The following is a 14,625-nucleotide window of genomic DNA, read 5'->3' as shown; positions in this document are numbered from 1 at the left end:
GCTTCTGAAGAACAAAGACAAATGTCTTATATGGGTATAGAGGACTTCAATAGCAAAACTTTCTGACTTCTGAAATTTTTGACCTTCCTGAGGAAGGAAGGAGAAACAAAACATGCATGAGTCCTTGAAAGGACAGACACACAGAATCATCAAATAAATCTCACACTTTTGCTAAAATCCATAGCTATCACTTTTAACTAATGCTTTCTCCTGGAGAAGCCTCCCCTGAGGACAGGACTGCTGCAGTGTGGAAGGGGGACAGGACCTGTCCCAGGGGACATTAACAGGCACAGCTGTGAGGAGGGTGAGGAAACCCTGTCCACAGCTCTGTTGTGGTCCATGCTAGAAAAGATATTGTTTCGCACTACCAAAGCAAATTCAGACATTTACAGGAGAAATTATGACAGAAAATGCATCAGGTCCTACTTCTTTCAGCAGAAACTCTGTGTGCGTGTCTGCGTGTGTGTGTGTGTACTTAGGAAGCATCTTCATCAGAAACAGACTTGGGTGTGGGCCTCTGGTCCACGTGAAGAACATTCAGTGCTACCTTCAGGATGCTGCCTTAGCAATGATTTCACCCTGCAAGTGGATGTGTGAGGGGGGTCTGCCAAGTGGAAGATCAGCTTTGGGAAGGCCCTGTGCACAGCGCAGCCATAGCCATGGGAGCTGTGCCTGCCAGCTTCAGGCCTCAAGATGTTCATTTCCATAGCTGAATCTTCAGCTGCTATACCCAGGGCAATTTAATTGTTGTCTACAATTTATGAAGTGTAGGATAAGAGCCCATCTAGAGAAGTGTATCCAGTCTACCTCTGGTAACCAGATGTTGTCGAGTGAGAGGGAATAGTGGGAAGTTAGAAGGAAAAGGCACAGCAATCCTGAACCTGTGCTGCCTGAGATTATCTGTGCATCATTAGCCATGGTGCAAACCAGGAGCATTCTGTTAAGAAGCATTTAACAGGTAAAGTTCAGCTCACCCTCTCTGGAGAGCCATAGGATTTTTGCAGGGAAGAATAAATGTGTCAATTTTTCTTTTCTTTGTGTTTTTGTTTTGCTTTGTTTTGGCTTTTTGTTTATGTTTGGTGAAAATATGGTTTTTCCTGGAAGAGCCAAAAAAATTTTTAAATTTTTTCCCTGCTACCAAATCCAAATATTTTAAAGATTAAATTCTTGGCTTTATATCTGTAAGGTAAATCTCATAAAAGAAGGAAAAAGAACATGTTGTGGTTCTTAACACGTAGCCTGAGGCAGCCCTGAGCCTGGGTCATTATCAGTTACTATGTAGTGAAATAGGTGTCCAAAAATGAGATGGTGCCAAATAAAACCATTTTTGAGCATCTATTTCCTCCTTCCCACCCATCAAAGCCAAAAGCTTTACATTTGTGTACCATGACTGCCATCACATCAGATAAATCAATACCTGCCTACTAACAGATGTGATGAAGAACAACTTGATTCTTTGCTTTCTTTTTCTGTTTGAGAAGTCTGCAGGTTTGCATTCACCATATTATTTTTTATTTTAGATTGTCAGATGCACACACCACCCATTCTTCCACTTCAAATATTTCAGAAACCTCCAATGCTGTTCTTCCTACATAAACTCCTTTACTAATTTTCTATAAAGTGCAGAATAGTTTCTTTAATCATCACCCTGGTTTAGGACATTTTGTCCTTTCTGCACAAGTGGTCTCACACTTCTGAGTCATCAGGGCTAGAGACTGAAGATGCTGGCTCTGACTCCTCCATGTACAACACTGAAAGGACCCAACACATCCAGTTTAAAATTCCTTGCTGCAAAAATGACTCAGGCACTGAGGAATCTCAGCCTGGGTGAAGGCACTTAGGCTCCCATGGTCTCTGTCCTTATTACTATATTAAAAAAAAAAAAAAAGTATTTCAAGAAAATTTTCAAAACTTATGCCTAAAATTCCAGCAATGTTCAGGGGGTTTTTTTTCTTCACAAACCCATCACCTGTGCTGTTTTGCCCTAATAAAAACCCCTGTTGATACAATTCTTTACAAACTGAATAACTGTTTGTAGTTTGCAACAGTACCAGGAGATGCAGAACCTGAGAGCTGCCTTCTGAGATGCCTGTGAGACCTGCCTGACCCTCCTATGTTATCTCCTCTGCATTTCTCCCTGGAAAAGGAGGGTCAGCCCTCTTCTTTCCCAGTGGAACATCTTTTTCTGTCCATAGTTCCTCCTATATGTGAAGAGTGACAATTCTCCAGGGAGACCACAGGGCTTTGCACAATGTGCACAGTAACCTGCCTGGTGCTACCACTCCATGGATGTCTCTGCAGAGTTAGAAAGATCTTCATTACTGTTGTGATTATGCCAGGAAAGATAGAAACTATGGACTATGAGGTGGGGCAGTGTTGGAGCTTTACCAGGACTCATCTGTTATGACACTCATGACTTAACTGAAATATCTCATGAGCAGGATGGCCATGCTACCTAAATATTCACAATATCCCAAAATAATTGCAATATTCCTTGTTTCTTCATGCAGTGCCCTTAATCAGACCAAACTAAGAATTCCATGCTCCCAAAAGTCACACAAATATAAACCTGCTTTTCCTCAGCCTTCCCATCACATTCCAGTTCAGGCATGGAGAGGGTCCAGAGAAAGCCAGTTCATTACTGGGGAGAAATTATCCCCACTCAGTGGTTTCTAAGCACAGACTTCCAAGTTTCCAACCCCATGCGTGTGTTTAGGAGGTGACAGTGTCCCCAAATGCTCCAAAGGAGCAGCTCCACTGGCTCTGTTCAATGGGGAGCCTGAGCTGGAACTACTGAGACCCAGAAGACTTTTGAGGCTATTTTTAAAACTGTTTTGAACTCTTTTTAGATACTCTTTAGACCAAACATGCTGCTGGGAGTATCTGGATTGCACTCGCTTGCCTAGCCCCTCAGCAAGTGCATGTGCCTGCATGTATTGACACACTCACAGAGCTTTTCATGCCACAGCAGGTTTTTCACAAAAATCTTTGATACTGAGGGAACCCAGGACAACCACTGCACAATTTACAAGGCTTGCAGAGATCTCTTCTAGTGACAGTGCTTGGGGGGTGGGGGGCACCTCCCTCCTTTGATTTTTTCCTTGGTGAACAAAAATGAGCCGCGGTAAGAACCAACTTCCCGCAGGAGCGCAAGAGGCGCAGTTTGCTTGCTGTCGGTTTTGTGGCGTGTTTTATTTTACGGAAGACGCCCTGTTATCAGCATCCACGCAGGACTTATCTCTGTGCCATCTGCTGTCACCCAGGTGCGCTGCTTTCCTGGCTTAGAGTCTCTCACAAAACACGAGCCAGCCCCTGATGCCAGCAGCCCTGCCACGCAGAATCCCCCGCGCAGGGCCGCTGGTGCCAGCACAGGGATGCTGTGACATCCCGCTGACACGGGTCTGGCTCGGGAACACGCCACCCCGAGCTGGGCAGCCCAAGCGGGTCTCCAATCCCAGTCGCTCCCGGGTCCCCAAGGCTCCCCGAGCTGCGGGGATGGGGACAGCGCTTGTCCCGCACGCTGCCCACGGCCGCTCCCAGCCCAGCCCCGCCCGGGGATCTGCCCGAGCTGCGGCGAGCACCGGGAACGGCAGAGCAGGGCTCCAGCCCCTTTGGGAAACAAGCGGCTTCCCGGACCGGTTTTCCAAAGAGGAGGGGGAGGAAAGCGGCTGCTGCTGCAGGAGCAGCAGCTCCAAGAGATCGGGAGGGGATCGAACCCTCCTCCCCTGCCCGAGGCAGCGGCTCCACCTGCGGGAGCGGCGGCGGCGCCTCCGGGACCCGGTTTCGGTCACGGCTTCGCCCCGGCACCGGCACCGGCACCGGCACTCCTGGGCACCGCCGCCCGTCGGGAACCTGCCCTTTCCCCTCCCTGACAGCCTCAGCCCTGCTGCTTCGGTGAGCAGTGGGGGTCTCCCTCATCCTTCTTTGCTCCATGGCACAAATAGTAATAATAAAAAGAAGAAATAAAACCACCAAACCTACAGTTTTCTGTGCTGATCCACCTGGATGCTGTGAAGAGCTTGACTCTGAGACACTTCTGCATCCCATCCTTTTCCTTTCCTTTCCTTTCCTTTCCTTTCCTTTCCTTTCCTTTCCTTTCCTTTCCCCCAGCTCACCTTTCCCTTCCTGCTCTCCCACTTCTCCTAATTTTCCCAGTGCCCACCTTCCCACACGCAGCACACTCTGCTCTCCCAGCCCACCCTGCATTAAACCCCAGAGTGTTTGCAGAGACAGCTCTCCCCGGCAGTTTCCAAACTCACCTGCAAAATGCTGCTTGCTGCTAGAATCCAGGGCAAAAGCCACCTCATCCCTGGAAGCCGGGATTAAATACATTTGATTGAACCCAGATTTAGAGCCGTTTTGAACAAAAACACCACTTTGGGGAATGCAGAGCAATCCTGAACTGGCAACCCAGCCTAGGCACTCTGCCTTTTTCTCTTGGCTCTTTGGGGATTTTATTAAAGACAGACCTGACGTCACGGTGAAGGACAAGCCCTGCATTTTTCCTCTGGAGAAACTTTTCCTGCCTTCACTTCTTCATTTTTGTGTGTGGTGTTGTCCCACCTCCTGCATTTCAGTGCATCGCCGTGAGCCAAAGGCTCTTAAAGGGAAAGCTGCGGCGCCGGGGTCCAGCACGCTGCGATTTTAGCTCAGCTCCGAGAGGCTCAGAGCTCATCCCTCATGTTGCTGAAGGCGTTCAGACTCTGGCAATGTACTTAGAGTGCAGCAAGAAACGTTTGATCTGGCTTTACTGGTTACAATCAATGACATGACACGTATACAATTATTCACAGATGTATTTGATTTTTAAAAAGAGTGACTTCATTTGAAGAGCAAAAGGACATTTGTCCTGCACACCCTGTGGGAAGCAGTCTGACAACTCCTTTGGGACTCCTCTCTTCACAGAGCAACCCTAGATCACACGATCCCCTGCCATGCCTCACATCCCTTCCCTGATTTCAGTGTTTAGGAGTGTGCATCAGCCCTATTACACTTCTATCCTGTGCCAGCAGTGGGCATGACAAATATTGTCCATGTACATGGGAGTGCAAACCCCACCCTGAGCTCAAACCTCACCCCAAACTCCGATCACCTGTATCCCTGCTAATGTATGCCCTGATTTTAGCTGAGAAATGTCTGATGTATTTTTCTCCTTTTACTTAGGCATAGGTTTTTCCCCCAACCATTCTAAATCTGAATTTGAAATAATTTAAAGTCTCTTTCATCCTCAGACTAAAATAGACTATTATAAGGATCATGTGTGCTAGCAAAGGGAAAGAAAACCCTGTTAAACAGCTTCAAAGGTCTTAAATGCAAGAGTTTATTCATGGGCTAAAATAAGTGTCAAGATAAATTAAAAGTAGGCAAACCTTTCTTCTTGATGTGACAGTCTGGGCAGTCATGGGTGGGTGAATCACTGATGGCCAAACTACAACTGAGGTGTTTCCTTAACTTCTGCTCAGCTTTGGTTACCACCTGGAACTCAGGCGTGCCAGGCTGGGTTGGGATGAGCCACTCTAAGCTCCTCATCCTAAGCAGCCATCCAACTATAAGAAGGGTGTGGAGCTGTTGGATGAGTCCAGAGGAGGCCACTGCAACGATCAGAGGGATGGGATACCTCTTCTGTGAGGAAGGGCTAAGAGAGCTGGGGTTGTTCAATCTGGAGAATGCACCAAGAAGACCTCATAGCACCTCATACTGATGTAAAGGGGCTCCAAGAGAGCAGGGGAGGGCCCTTTGGCTTTCATGTAATGATGGGACAAGGAGAAATATTTTTATGCTGAAAGAGGCTAGATTTAGATTAGATATTAGGAAGAAATCCTTCCCTGTAAGAATTGTAAGAGACTGGAACAATTCTCCTGAGAAACTCTGAGTTCCCTGTCCCTAGAAGCGTTGAAGACTAGGGGCTCTGGTCTTAGGTGGGGCTCTGAGTAACCTGGTCTAGTGGAAGAGGTCCCTGCCTGCAGAAGGGGGGTTGGAACTGGCTGATCTTTAAATTCCCTTCCTACCCAAACTATTCTGTGGCTCTGTCCCAGCCCTGCTGGCTGTCTGGTGCTGTGTGGGGTTTGCTCTGCAGATTTGGCACAACTGGATGCTCAAGGCTGGGGCTGACAGGGGGTGGGGAGGGTGAGAAATCTGCTCCAGTGACTTCTGGTCACACAGCAACTTCTACCCCTTCATGCTGTGTGAGGTGGCATGGGCAGAGTAATGGTTTCACACCAGATGGACCAGGGAGCTCTAAAAGATCCGTTTGTTTGTCTGGACAGACAGCTGCTCGGGGAGATTATTCAAACAGAATTAAATCAAACTGAAGGAAGTTCCACAAGCCGTGTTCCTCCTCCAGCACCTTCACCCCTAACACAGCCCCTTCCCAGGACTCACAACCCTGAAGATCAGGCTCAGGATTACATTTTCTGTCAGGTTCCTCCAGAACTATGTCTATTCTCCCTCCTCTATATCCTCCCCATTTTTCCTCACTTCCTCCTTTGTTTGTTCATTCCAGCTTTTCTATTTCAATATTTATCTCACCCTGCTGTCACCAGCACATCCTTCCTTGTACACTCTTGATATTCTGCTGGGGAATGTAGCACAAACCCTGTGATCTTGGTGTCACCCAGGTGGTGTTCACTGCATGTGGACACTACTGAGTGCCAGACTTTGGGGTCCAAGCCTCTAACACATTGTGAAGTAAAGGTAGCATTTAGGCAGTTCAAATCCTCTGACCCAGGTGAAATGGCCTTAAAAAAAAAAAAATAAACTATTTGGGTTAGCATAGGGTAAAAGGCTCAGATAGCTAAATCTGTAAATCTGATAGCTAATATTTCATACAAATTGAGATTGCTGGCTTGGAGATAAAGGAGCCACGATAGCAGGCCTAGCAAAAATAACTTTCCAAATGAAGGAGGAACAAAAGTTCAAAGCTCATGTGGTATCAGACTGCAACATCAAGGGAAAGAGTACTTTAGAAATGACATAAATATGGCATTGTGTTGGTTTGGGTTTTTTCCCAAAAAACATTTGGTTATCTCCCACTCTTTGACTATTTCCCCAGCATATTTCATTGCCTCAGTGAATTCTTTAGCAAATGCTGTGGTCAAGTGTGTCAGCAAGGATGAAGTCACTGAGATGTGGACATCTGGCTGTTTGAAGCTCCACAGCCCACCTCAGCTGGCTTGTGAGAGTTTGTCTTGTGATCACAAACCAGACACTCTGGCTTAGCTTGGATGAGACAGGGCTCAAGGACTAACCCTGCAGCCCCAGACTGGGGTGCTGGGACACCCAGGTGCCTGAGCAGCCTTCTGATAGTGATTCCTGTGTGGGTATGGCACACTGGGGCACTTACAGGTGTGTCTGGGTGCAATGTTATTTCATTAAAAACAAAATGACAGGGACATTTCAGCTGTTGTTGAGTTCTTTGATAGCAGCAGCTCAAACCTGGGCTTCTGTGAGCTCTCAGGTCCCTCGAAGGATGACAATGGTAAAAGAGATCACTTCAGTCCTGTGTCACCCTGGCTTGATCCTTGTACTGACTGACTAAATGAAAAAGACACTTCTCTGTCTAATTCAAAGACTTCAATTCAAGATCTTCAAATGATGGAAAAACCACTTCATGTTTTGATGAGTTCAGTTACATTCACTATTAAACATTTGTGCCATATTTCAGTCTGAGTTTGCTGGTTTCATCTTTCTGCCAATGTCTGCTTGGCTGATGAGAATTCAGCACTTTCTTCCAGCATATAAATATGCAAAGGTTCCATAAATCACTGCTGACTCTTTAATAAAACAAGGAAGCCACATTGCTTTTAATTCTCAGTGTCAAATTGTTTTTTGGGAACTTGAATGTAATCGTTTTATGGCTTTTACCTCTTTACCTTTCCATGGACATTATATATGCAAATGCCACTATCCATCACTCTACAGCCATCCACAGTGAACTGGAAACAGGCAGCATGCCCCAGTTCAAGCTAGCTCTGGTTCTGTCAGGCTAATGCTTTAATATCACTTCTTCTTCAATACATCCCTTATGCCTCTCAGCCACATAAACAGATTTCTCAATTTGACTTCATTTTTCAGTCTTAGAACAAATAAACAGGGAAATAGATTGATTTATTTTATGTGGTTTGATTTGTCTGACACTTTTACTGAAGGCTGTAGCCAGCCAAAGAATACAGGGACTACTAAGAGCAGAAAGAGAGCTCAGGGAGGCTGGGTGCTGTTTCCTCTTGCAGATGCATGGCAGGAATAGCTCCTTGTCTGTAGCTGACTTCCTTTGTAAATAGGCGAGATCAGAGTCTACCTACAAGTCCAAGGGTAAAAAGAACACCTTGGATTTTCCTGACTCACCAAAGGTAAAGGCTGAGTTATGAGCCAAACCACTAGCTGAGTTGGTTTCCTATCAGGATGCTTTTTCTTCTTCTTTGCTCCATGATGAAGGTGACATCCCTTCCAATCAGCAGAAGGACTGGGATTCAGGAAGCACGTACTGGAATGGAGAGGGAGGTGGAGAAATCAAACTGCACCATCAATTTTTGTTGTTGTTATTGACACTACTTGGGAGACAGGCAGGAGAGTTACATCAGCTTGGACCTTTAAAATATGAAAGCTTTACAAACCAGAGCATGTAAACATCTGTTTTAGCTGACTCTCAATAACACAGAGCACCTGAACACTCAGCAGCCCCACTTCAGCACAGGTGAGTATCTCATTTTCAGAGATGCTGGCCTCTGCAGATGACACCTGACACCTGAGTGAAAGAAGCTGGAATACTACAGGAAGACTCACTCTTTTGCTGTCTAAAGAGTCTTTCCAAAGAAGAAAATGGACAGGAATCATACTATGGATACAGAGCCAAGTGCTCCTTTGCTGCTGTTCAGCCTCATGTCCCCCTGATGCAGTGATGCAGAAGGTACCAGGAGCTAAGGGGGTAAATCCAGCACTGAATTCCCTCAGTCCTTTAGAAAATGCCAGATGAAGGGATTTACCTTGGAATGTTACTCAGCCCAGATTTCCATTACTGAGTATGTATCCACCATGCTGTGTGGCTTGAACTCCTTGTGCCAGAGTATTTGTGAGGCTGATCACACACCCAGCTGCTAAACAGAAAATCAGCTGGCCCAGGTAAACCAGCCTGACTGTCAGCACTCCAGGACCAACTGGTCATTTCTCCAAAGAGCTGGTGTAAATCAGCTCCACTGATTTAGGTGAGGCAGCAGCCAAGTCCGAAAAATGGAACATTCAATATTTAATTCATTCATGCAGCCAAAATAATTTATTCCCGTCATTTGAGCAGGACTGTTGCCTTTGAGGAGACATGACTGTGGTTTCATTCCCCATAAATAAAGTCAGATTTATTAGGACAGGTCTTCAGCTGGTGTCAATCTGTGTGACTCCTTTGATTTCAGCAGTACTAATCTGGCTGACAGCATCTAAGCTGTTCCACTGTAAACAAAAAATGTACAGGCACCAATGACAGCAGCTAAGAAACAAGCCATTAAATTACTGTAGTTTCCCATATAAAAGATTATGGAACTTTATATCAATTTTCAAATCTGTGTTATATTAAATTTTCAGTTACTGATGACAGCAACATTGTATTTTCTTCATCGCCCTCAATAGCAATGGCCTCACTACTGTGTTCATCCATTCATAAATTCTCATAATTTCATGATGGACATTTATGTGGGCAAAACACATACTCTGATGGTTTTGAACCACTACCAGGCATTTGTAACAACAACAACAGTACCCTAGGGTATCCAGTGTTTTTCCTGAGTAATTGTCTGTCTTAATATCTGCACTCAAACCCCCATCAACTGCATAATTAAAGCTTTCAAATGGAACTTTGAATAAAAATTAATAACAATAATTAAAAAAAATCAAACACAAAACCATCACATATGTAAGATACCAAGCGCTAAAAACAATTAATGACCAAAATGAACAGGCCATAAAGAATGGGGAAACTGCCAGAAACACAAACAAAATCTTAATAATTTCTTGCTGTAGAAAAGTAGTCTTCTGGAAATAAATGTTTACATAATGTTTACTAACCATTAAAATAAGCTGGCTTAATAATACATATGGAGTCTGAGACTCAGCTGGTTTAAGTATGAAGTGCTTGGAGTTGCATTGATTTGTGGCATTCATGGGTGCAATGCATTATTCATAAATATTAGTTCAACTATTTGAACAAATGCAGGAAGTGCAGGGCAGGAATTAATCTTTGGGCTTGCCACTGCAGACGCTTTTCTTGATGCCCATTAAAAGAGAGGAAAATATGTAGGCTAAAAAGCTATGAAAGCATGAAGAATCCTAACAAATATTTTTGTTAGGACACACATTCCTGCAATTCAGGAATATTGTGCCATTCCTGAAATGGCACAGCTTGCTCCCTTTGTAGGTTTGTCAGCTTCATTATCATGGTCTCCTGGACAAGCAATTTTATGCCATGTTCCAAAAAAGTGATGTCACCCACTGCAGATAATGTCCACATGCTGACAATTCTATTCTCTAGATCAGTGACCACAGTACTGCAAAATTGTACATTAATCTGGCCCTTTTTTTTTTATTATTTCTACTAGTGCTGCAATATTCTGCAGTCTCTGGGATGGAGTTAGTTACATGAGGAGGGAAATCTCCTCTGTTCTTCTGGAAATTGCATTCTAGGAAAGAACAGATTTTGAACTTTTCAGTCACACACTGAGGGTTCCCAGCTCTGTAGATATGTCTGTGAATTTCCAAGATTGGGTTAGATTAAACTTAAATGTACAAGAAGTAAATGAAGTCTATAAAACAGAACCATCTCCTGTCTGAGATGGCCTTGTTTTTTTGTTGGGAAGCAGGTCTGCTCTTCCAGCCCAAGTCTTGTTTTTAAAATATTTTTGAATAAATGCAGGGAAATCATACTGTTTTCTTATTAAAGGACATAATAATGAAACCCTGTGAGATGTTTAGAAAAGTTATGAATAAATTCCCAAGAGATCAAACCTTTTGAAACATGAAATATTTGAGAATCAAATATTTTCCTTCCATAGCCCAAGTATCCAAATTCTGCATTCTAACTCTGGTAACATTTTATTCAAAGTTTCCTGTGGCATTTCGTTAGTAAATGTTTTCCTTTCAACAGAGCTGCTTTCAGTCTGTGTTTCCTGGGGAAATGGAGCTTATGCAATCACTTTGTGAGTGTTCATGTCTGTCTGTCTGTCTGTGTGCCTTTGCAGTCACTTGTGAGCCTTTTGGGCAAAACCAAGCCAGATGATGTCAGAAAGATGGGTATCTCACTGGTGATGGCATCCCTGCACTTTGTGAAAGGAGGCGCCGAGGGAGATAAGAGAGGCCACTGGACTATCACACTTCTGGGAAAAGTGAGGTGTTTATTCACACACTATTAGAGCCAGAGAAGCCACACAGCTGAGACCTGTCAGTCTGCAGGAAAACACCTTCAGCTGGAGTTTGCAGTCATCCACCAGACATAAATCTGTGGGGGGAGTGGCTTTTATTGATGTATTGCTCACAAAATACTGCCACTTCAGGCATACATAGCCCACATGCTCCCAAGTTCTCATATATTCTTTTTAATTTCTTGCAACGAGAAGTCTACACTTCCTCTTCTCCCATCCCATGCCAATATTTGTTCTTAATTTGGTCTTGGTTATCAAAACAAAAGAGTTGAAAACAAAGGTATTAATTTTCATACTACCACCTTAGGAAGTAACATATTAAGTCCATACAAATTCCTGCCTGGATGCTTTCAAAGTGCAAAGATACAGTCCTGTTCTAGTAGATATAGACTCAAGAAGATGAATAAATGGAGTGTCTGATGATATGAGCTCTTTTAGATCTCAGCAGAAGGAGGTCTAAAATGAGAGCATTCAGAATATACACATGTTTATTACCATTGATAGTTGTATTTGAAGTGATTAAAAAATATGACAGTGAAGATAATAAACTACTTTTCCATGCCCTGGAAGGTGTTCACCACAATGTCTGCTAGCATTCAATGTCAGTTTTACAAAATTAGAAGCATTATGACTTTGTCTCCTAATTTCTTTTGGACACTGTTGCCAACACAACAAACTCAATGCAAAGAAAGGAACCAGGGCACAGGGGCTGATGTATCACACCTGGAGTGCCTGAGCAGAATCACTGACGAGCTCTGATCTTTGTGATCAGTTCTACTTTTTTTCCATCCCTGCCTAGTGTGATAAAACTTTCCACCTTCTCCTGGTCTGATGGCACCACACACAGTGATCACTGTTTCCCTCTGGACTTATTTTTCCTTCACCTTCTCCTGTCACTCTTTTGGAGCAGAAGACATGATATAGACTTGTACTCAACCTGAGGGAAAAGGAGATGATCAGGCTGCATCAAAGCACTGATCCCACATGCTCAAGGAAAAGGTTGGTGCAGTTATGTCTGCCTTGATCCAGCAAATGTTTTTATTCTTCATCAAGAGAAAAATGGATCTCCTGGGTCCTGGCAGTACTTCTTTCCCTTTAATATGGCTTTGGTCCATCTCCCTTTAATCTCACCTGAAGATGTGAGTCCCTGAGGAATGCCTGGACTGCACATATTCAGCCAGGACAGGCTTCCAAAAAGAAATTTGGGCAAGAAAGATGTATTTTGGGACACTATGTGAGACCTCACAGGGGTTACACAACAATGTGCTTCTTAGGCTGCATTAGTTATCCCTGGGTTTAAGCACCAGAAAAATATCCAGAGAGAAAAGCCTGTAGTTCTCATAATGAGCAAAAATTGTGGCCAGCATGGTGTCTGGTGTTTTTTTGTTTGGTTGGTTTGTTTTGTTTTGTTTTTCCCCAGGAAAACAACCCTTTTCTTTGCATGGTGGGGACTGTTGTCTTCACCTTCTGTCACCTCCCAAAGGAAACTCAGAAAGAAAAATATCTGAGCAATCTGAGGCTTAAAGAAGTTGCTGAGATTACAAGTAAGGTGGCCAAGTTAGGAGAGTTTTCATGTGTTAAAAACCTCTGGCATTATTTGTTCACCATGTGATGGGTCAGAGTTCTTGAAATGTGCCCAGGGAAAGTGTCCACATAGGGGATGGAGAGGCCTGGCTTCCATCAGGGTACCAGTGATGGAGCACAGCCCTTGGCAAGGAACCTCCTCACAACCTCTCTCCTGCCTCTGGACTCCAGATTTTTCAGAGCAGGGAAGGATATGGGCTGAGAGCAGAGCCAAGGTCCTGAGCCTTGAGTGATCTGACTCCAGACATGAAGAGGAAAAATGGGAGGGAGAGAGAAGCAAGGGAACACATCTGAGTACACAGTCAGAGGGCTGGAAGAGACTGAAGGGCTCCTCTCACATCTCCCCTGCCCCAAGGCACAGCCTGCATCAACTAAACTCTTACTGACAGATGCTTGTCTATCCTTGTCTGCGGGGAGCACAGCCCCTTCCCTCTAATTTCTCTGCAGTGACCTGTTCCAAGTCCTTCCTCTCCTCAGAGAGTTAAGCCCAAGCTCTATCTGAAATCTCTCTTGATGCAGTGTAGGTCCACTGCTTCTTGGGCACACTGGAAAAAAAAAACACCTTTTCTTTGATCTTCGTTGCAGGAATGAATGAATTTAAAGACAACATACATAAATCCCCTGCAGCCTTCTGTCTTTTCCTTTGAGGTGCCCCAAGCAGGGCTAGCACTGGGACTGTATCAGGTTCTTGAGGCTGGGATTGAAGGCACTTGAGATGGTAGTTCATGTTCAGACTCAGGTGTTTATTATTGCCGTGAGTTCTGCAGCCTTTCATTAGCAAGGCACAAAATGGCTAACTACCTCATTACAATGGAGAATGTAAGAAATGACGCCTAGATTATTTTCACTTTTAACCCAATAACTGATCCCTCTGAAACCCACAGTGCGGAGTTTCCAGACCCATGAAGAAGAAGGAAGAAGAAGGTGAAGAAGAAGGAAAAAGAAGGTAAAGAAGAACAGCCTGCCTCTGCCCTAAAGCCTCCATCTTGGTTCATATTTATTTCTGTATTCTAAAGCCCTAAACTCCAAGTTTTCTTCCCTGTGATATTACACACTTCTAACCAACTCCACACCCGTAATCCCATGCTATCAATCAATTTTGGAATCCTGTTCCATGGTCTCAGGTCAATTGCAGTGTTCTCTTGTGGGTCTGTGCCTTTAAGCACAGAAAGTTTAAAATTCTCAGCATCCAGGGTTCCAACAGGACTAGGCAGAGACCACTCTTTAACTTTTCTAGAGTTCCCTTCCCACTTCCTTCTTCATGACCTAAACTATTTCTGCAGGAAGGCAGCTATTCCCACTGTGGTGGTTGCTCCCTCTGGGATCAATGACTACCAAGCCAAAACAGGCCTCACCTGTACAGCCACAACCCTGCTGTTCACATCTGGGAGAGCCAGTCTGGTCACCACTGCAGTGGAAAATGGAGGATATCTGCAACACCACTTAAATTATAAGGAAATTATAAGGAAACTGCTGGGATAAAATGGTTGACAAAATCAACAAAATCTCAGCATCAGCACCCATCCTCAGATATGCCCTAGCAGGACAAGTAACCTGCAGATCTTTACTTCTTCCCATCTCTCTACTTCCCCTGTGCTAGATTCCATGTAATAAATATGAATCCTGTTAGTACACCCTTAGA

The 14,625-nt window shown here is 44.4% G+C and overlaps 1 protein-coding gene across 3 annotated transcripts in view; it reads right to left on the bottom strand.

The window, feature by feature from the left end:
* Positions 1 to 4,544, bottom strand: part of CCN4 (cellular communication network factor 4) — a 34,031-nt gene extending 29,487 nt beyond the window's left edge. The window contains exon 1 of one of the 3 annotated variants that reach the window (XM_039715527.1): positions 4,470 to 4,544. Coding sequence is in view for 2 of the 3 variants with exons in the window: in XM_039715524.1 (XP_039571458.1) it covers positions 3,982 to 4,047 (66 nt within the window). In the remaining variant the exon portion in view is untranslated. Of the gene's footprint in view, positions 1 to 3,981; positions 4,086 to 4,259; positions 4,415 to 4,469 lie in introns of those variants that run through there. The other 2 variants (XM_039715526.1, XM_039715524.1) reach the window with 2 other exon arrangements.
* Positions 4,545 to 14,625: the final 10,081 nt, after the last annotated feature.

The sequence above is a fragment of the Passer montanus genome, unplaced genomic scaffold (assembly GCF_014805655.1).
Source record: "Passer montanus isolate IOZ18808 unplaced genomic scaffold, ASM1480565v1 scaffold33, whole genome shotgun sequence".
NCBI classification, from domain to species: domain Eukaryota; kingdom Metazoa; phylum Chordata; class Aves; order Passeriformes; family Passeridae; genus Passer; species Passer montanus.
Note: the sequence above shows the minus strand (reverse complement) of the source record. Positions and strands in the feature narration are given on the sequence as shown.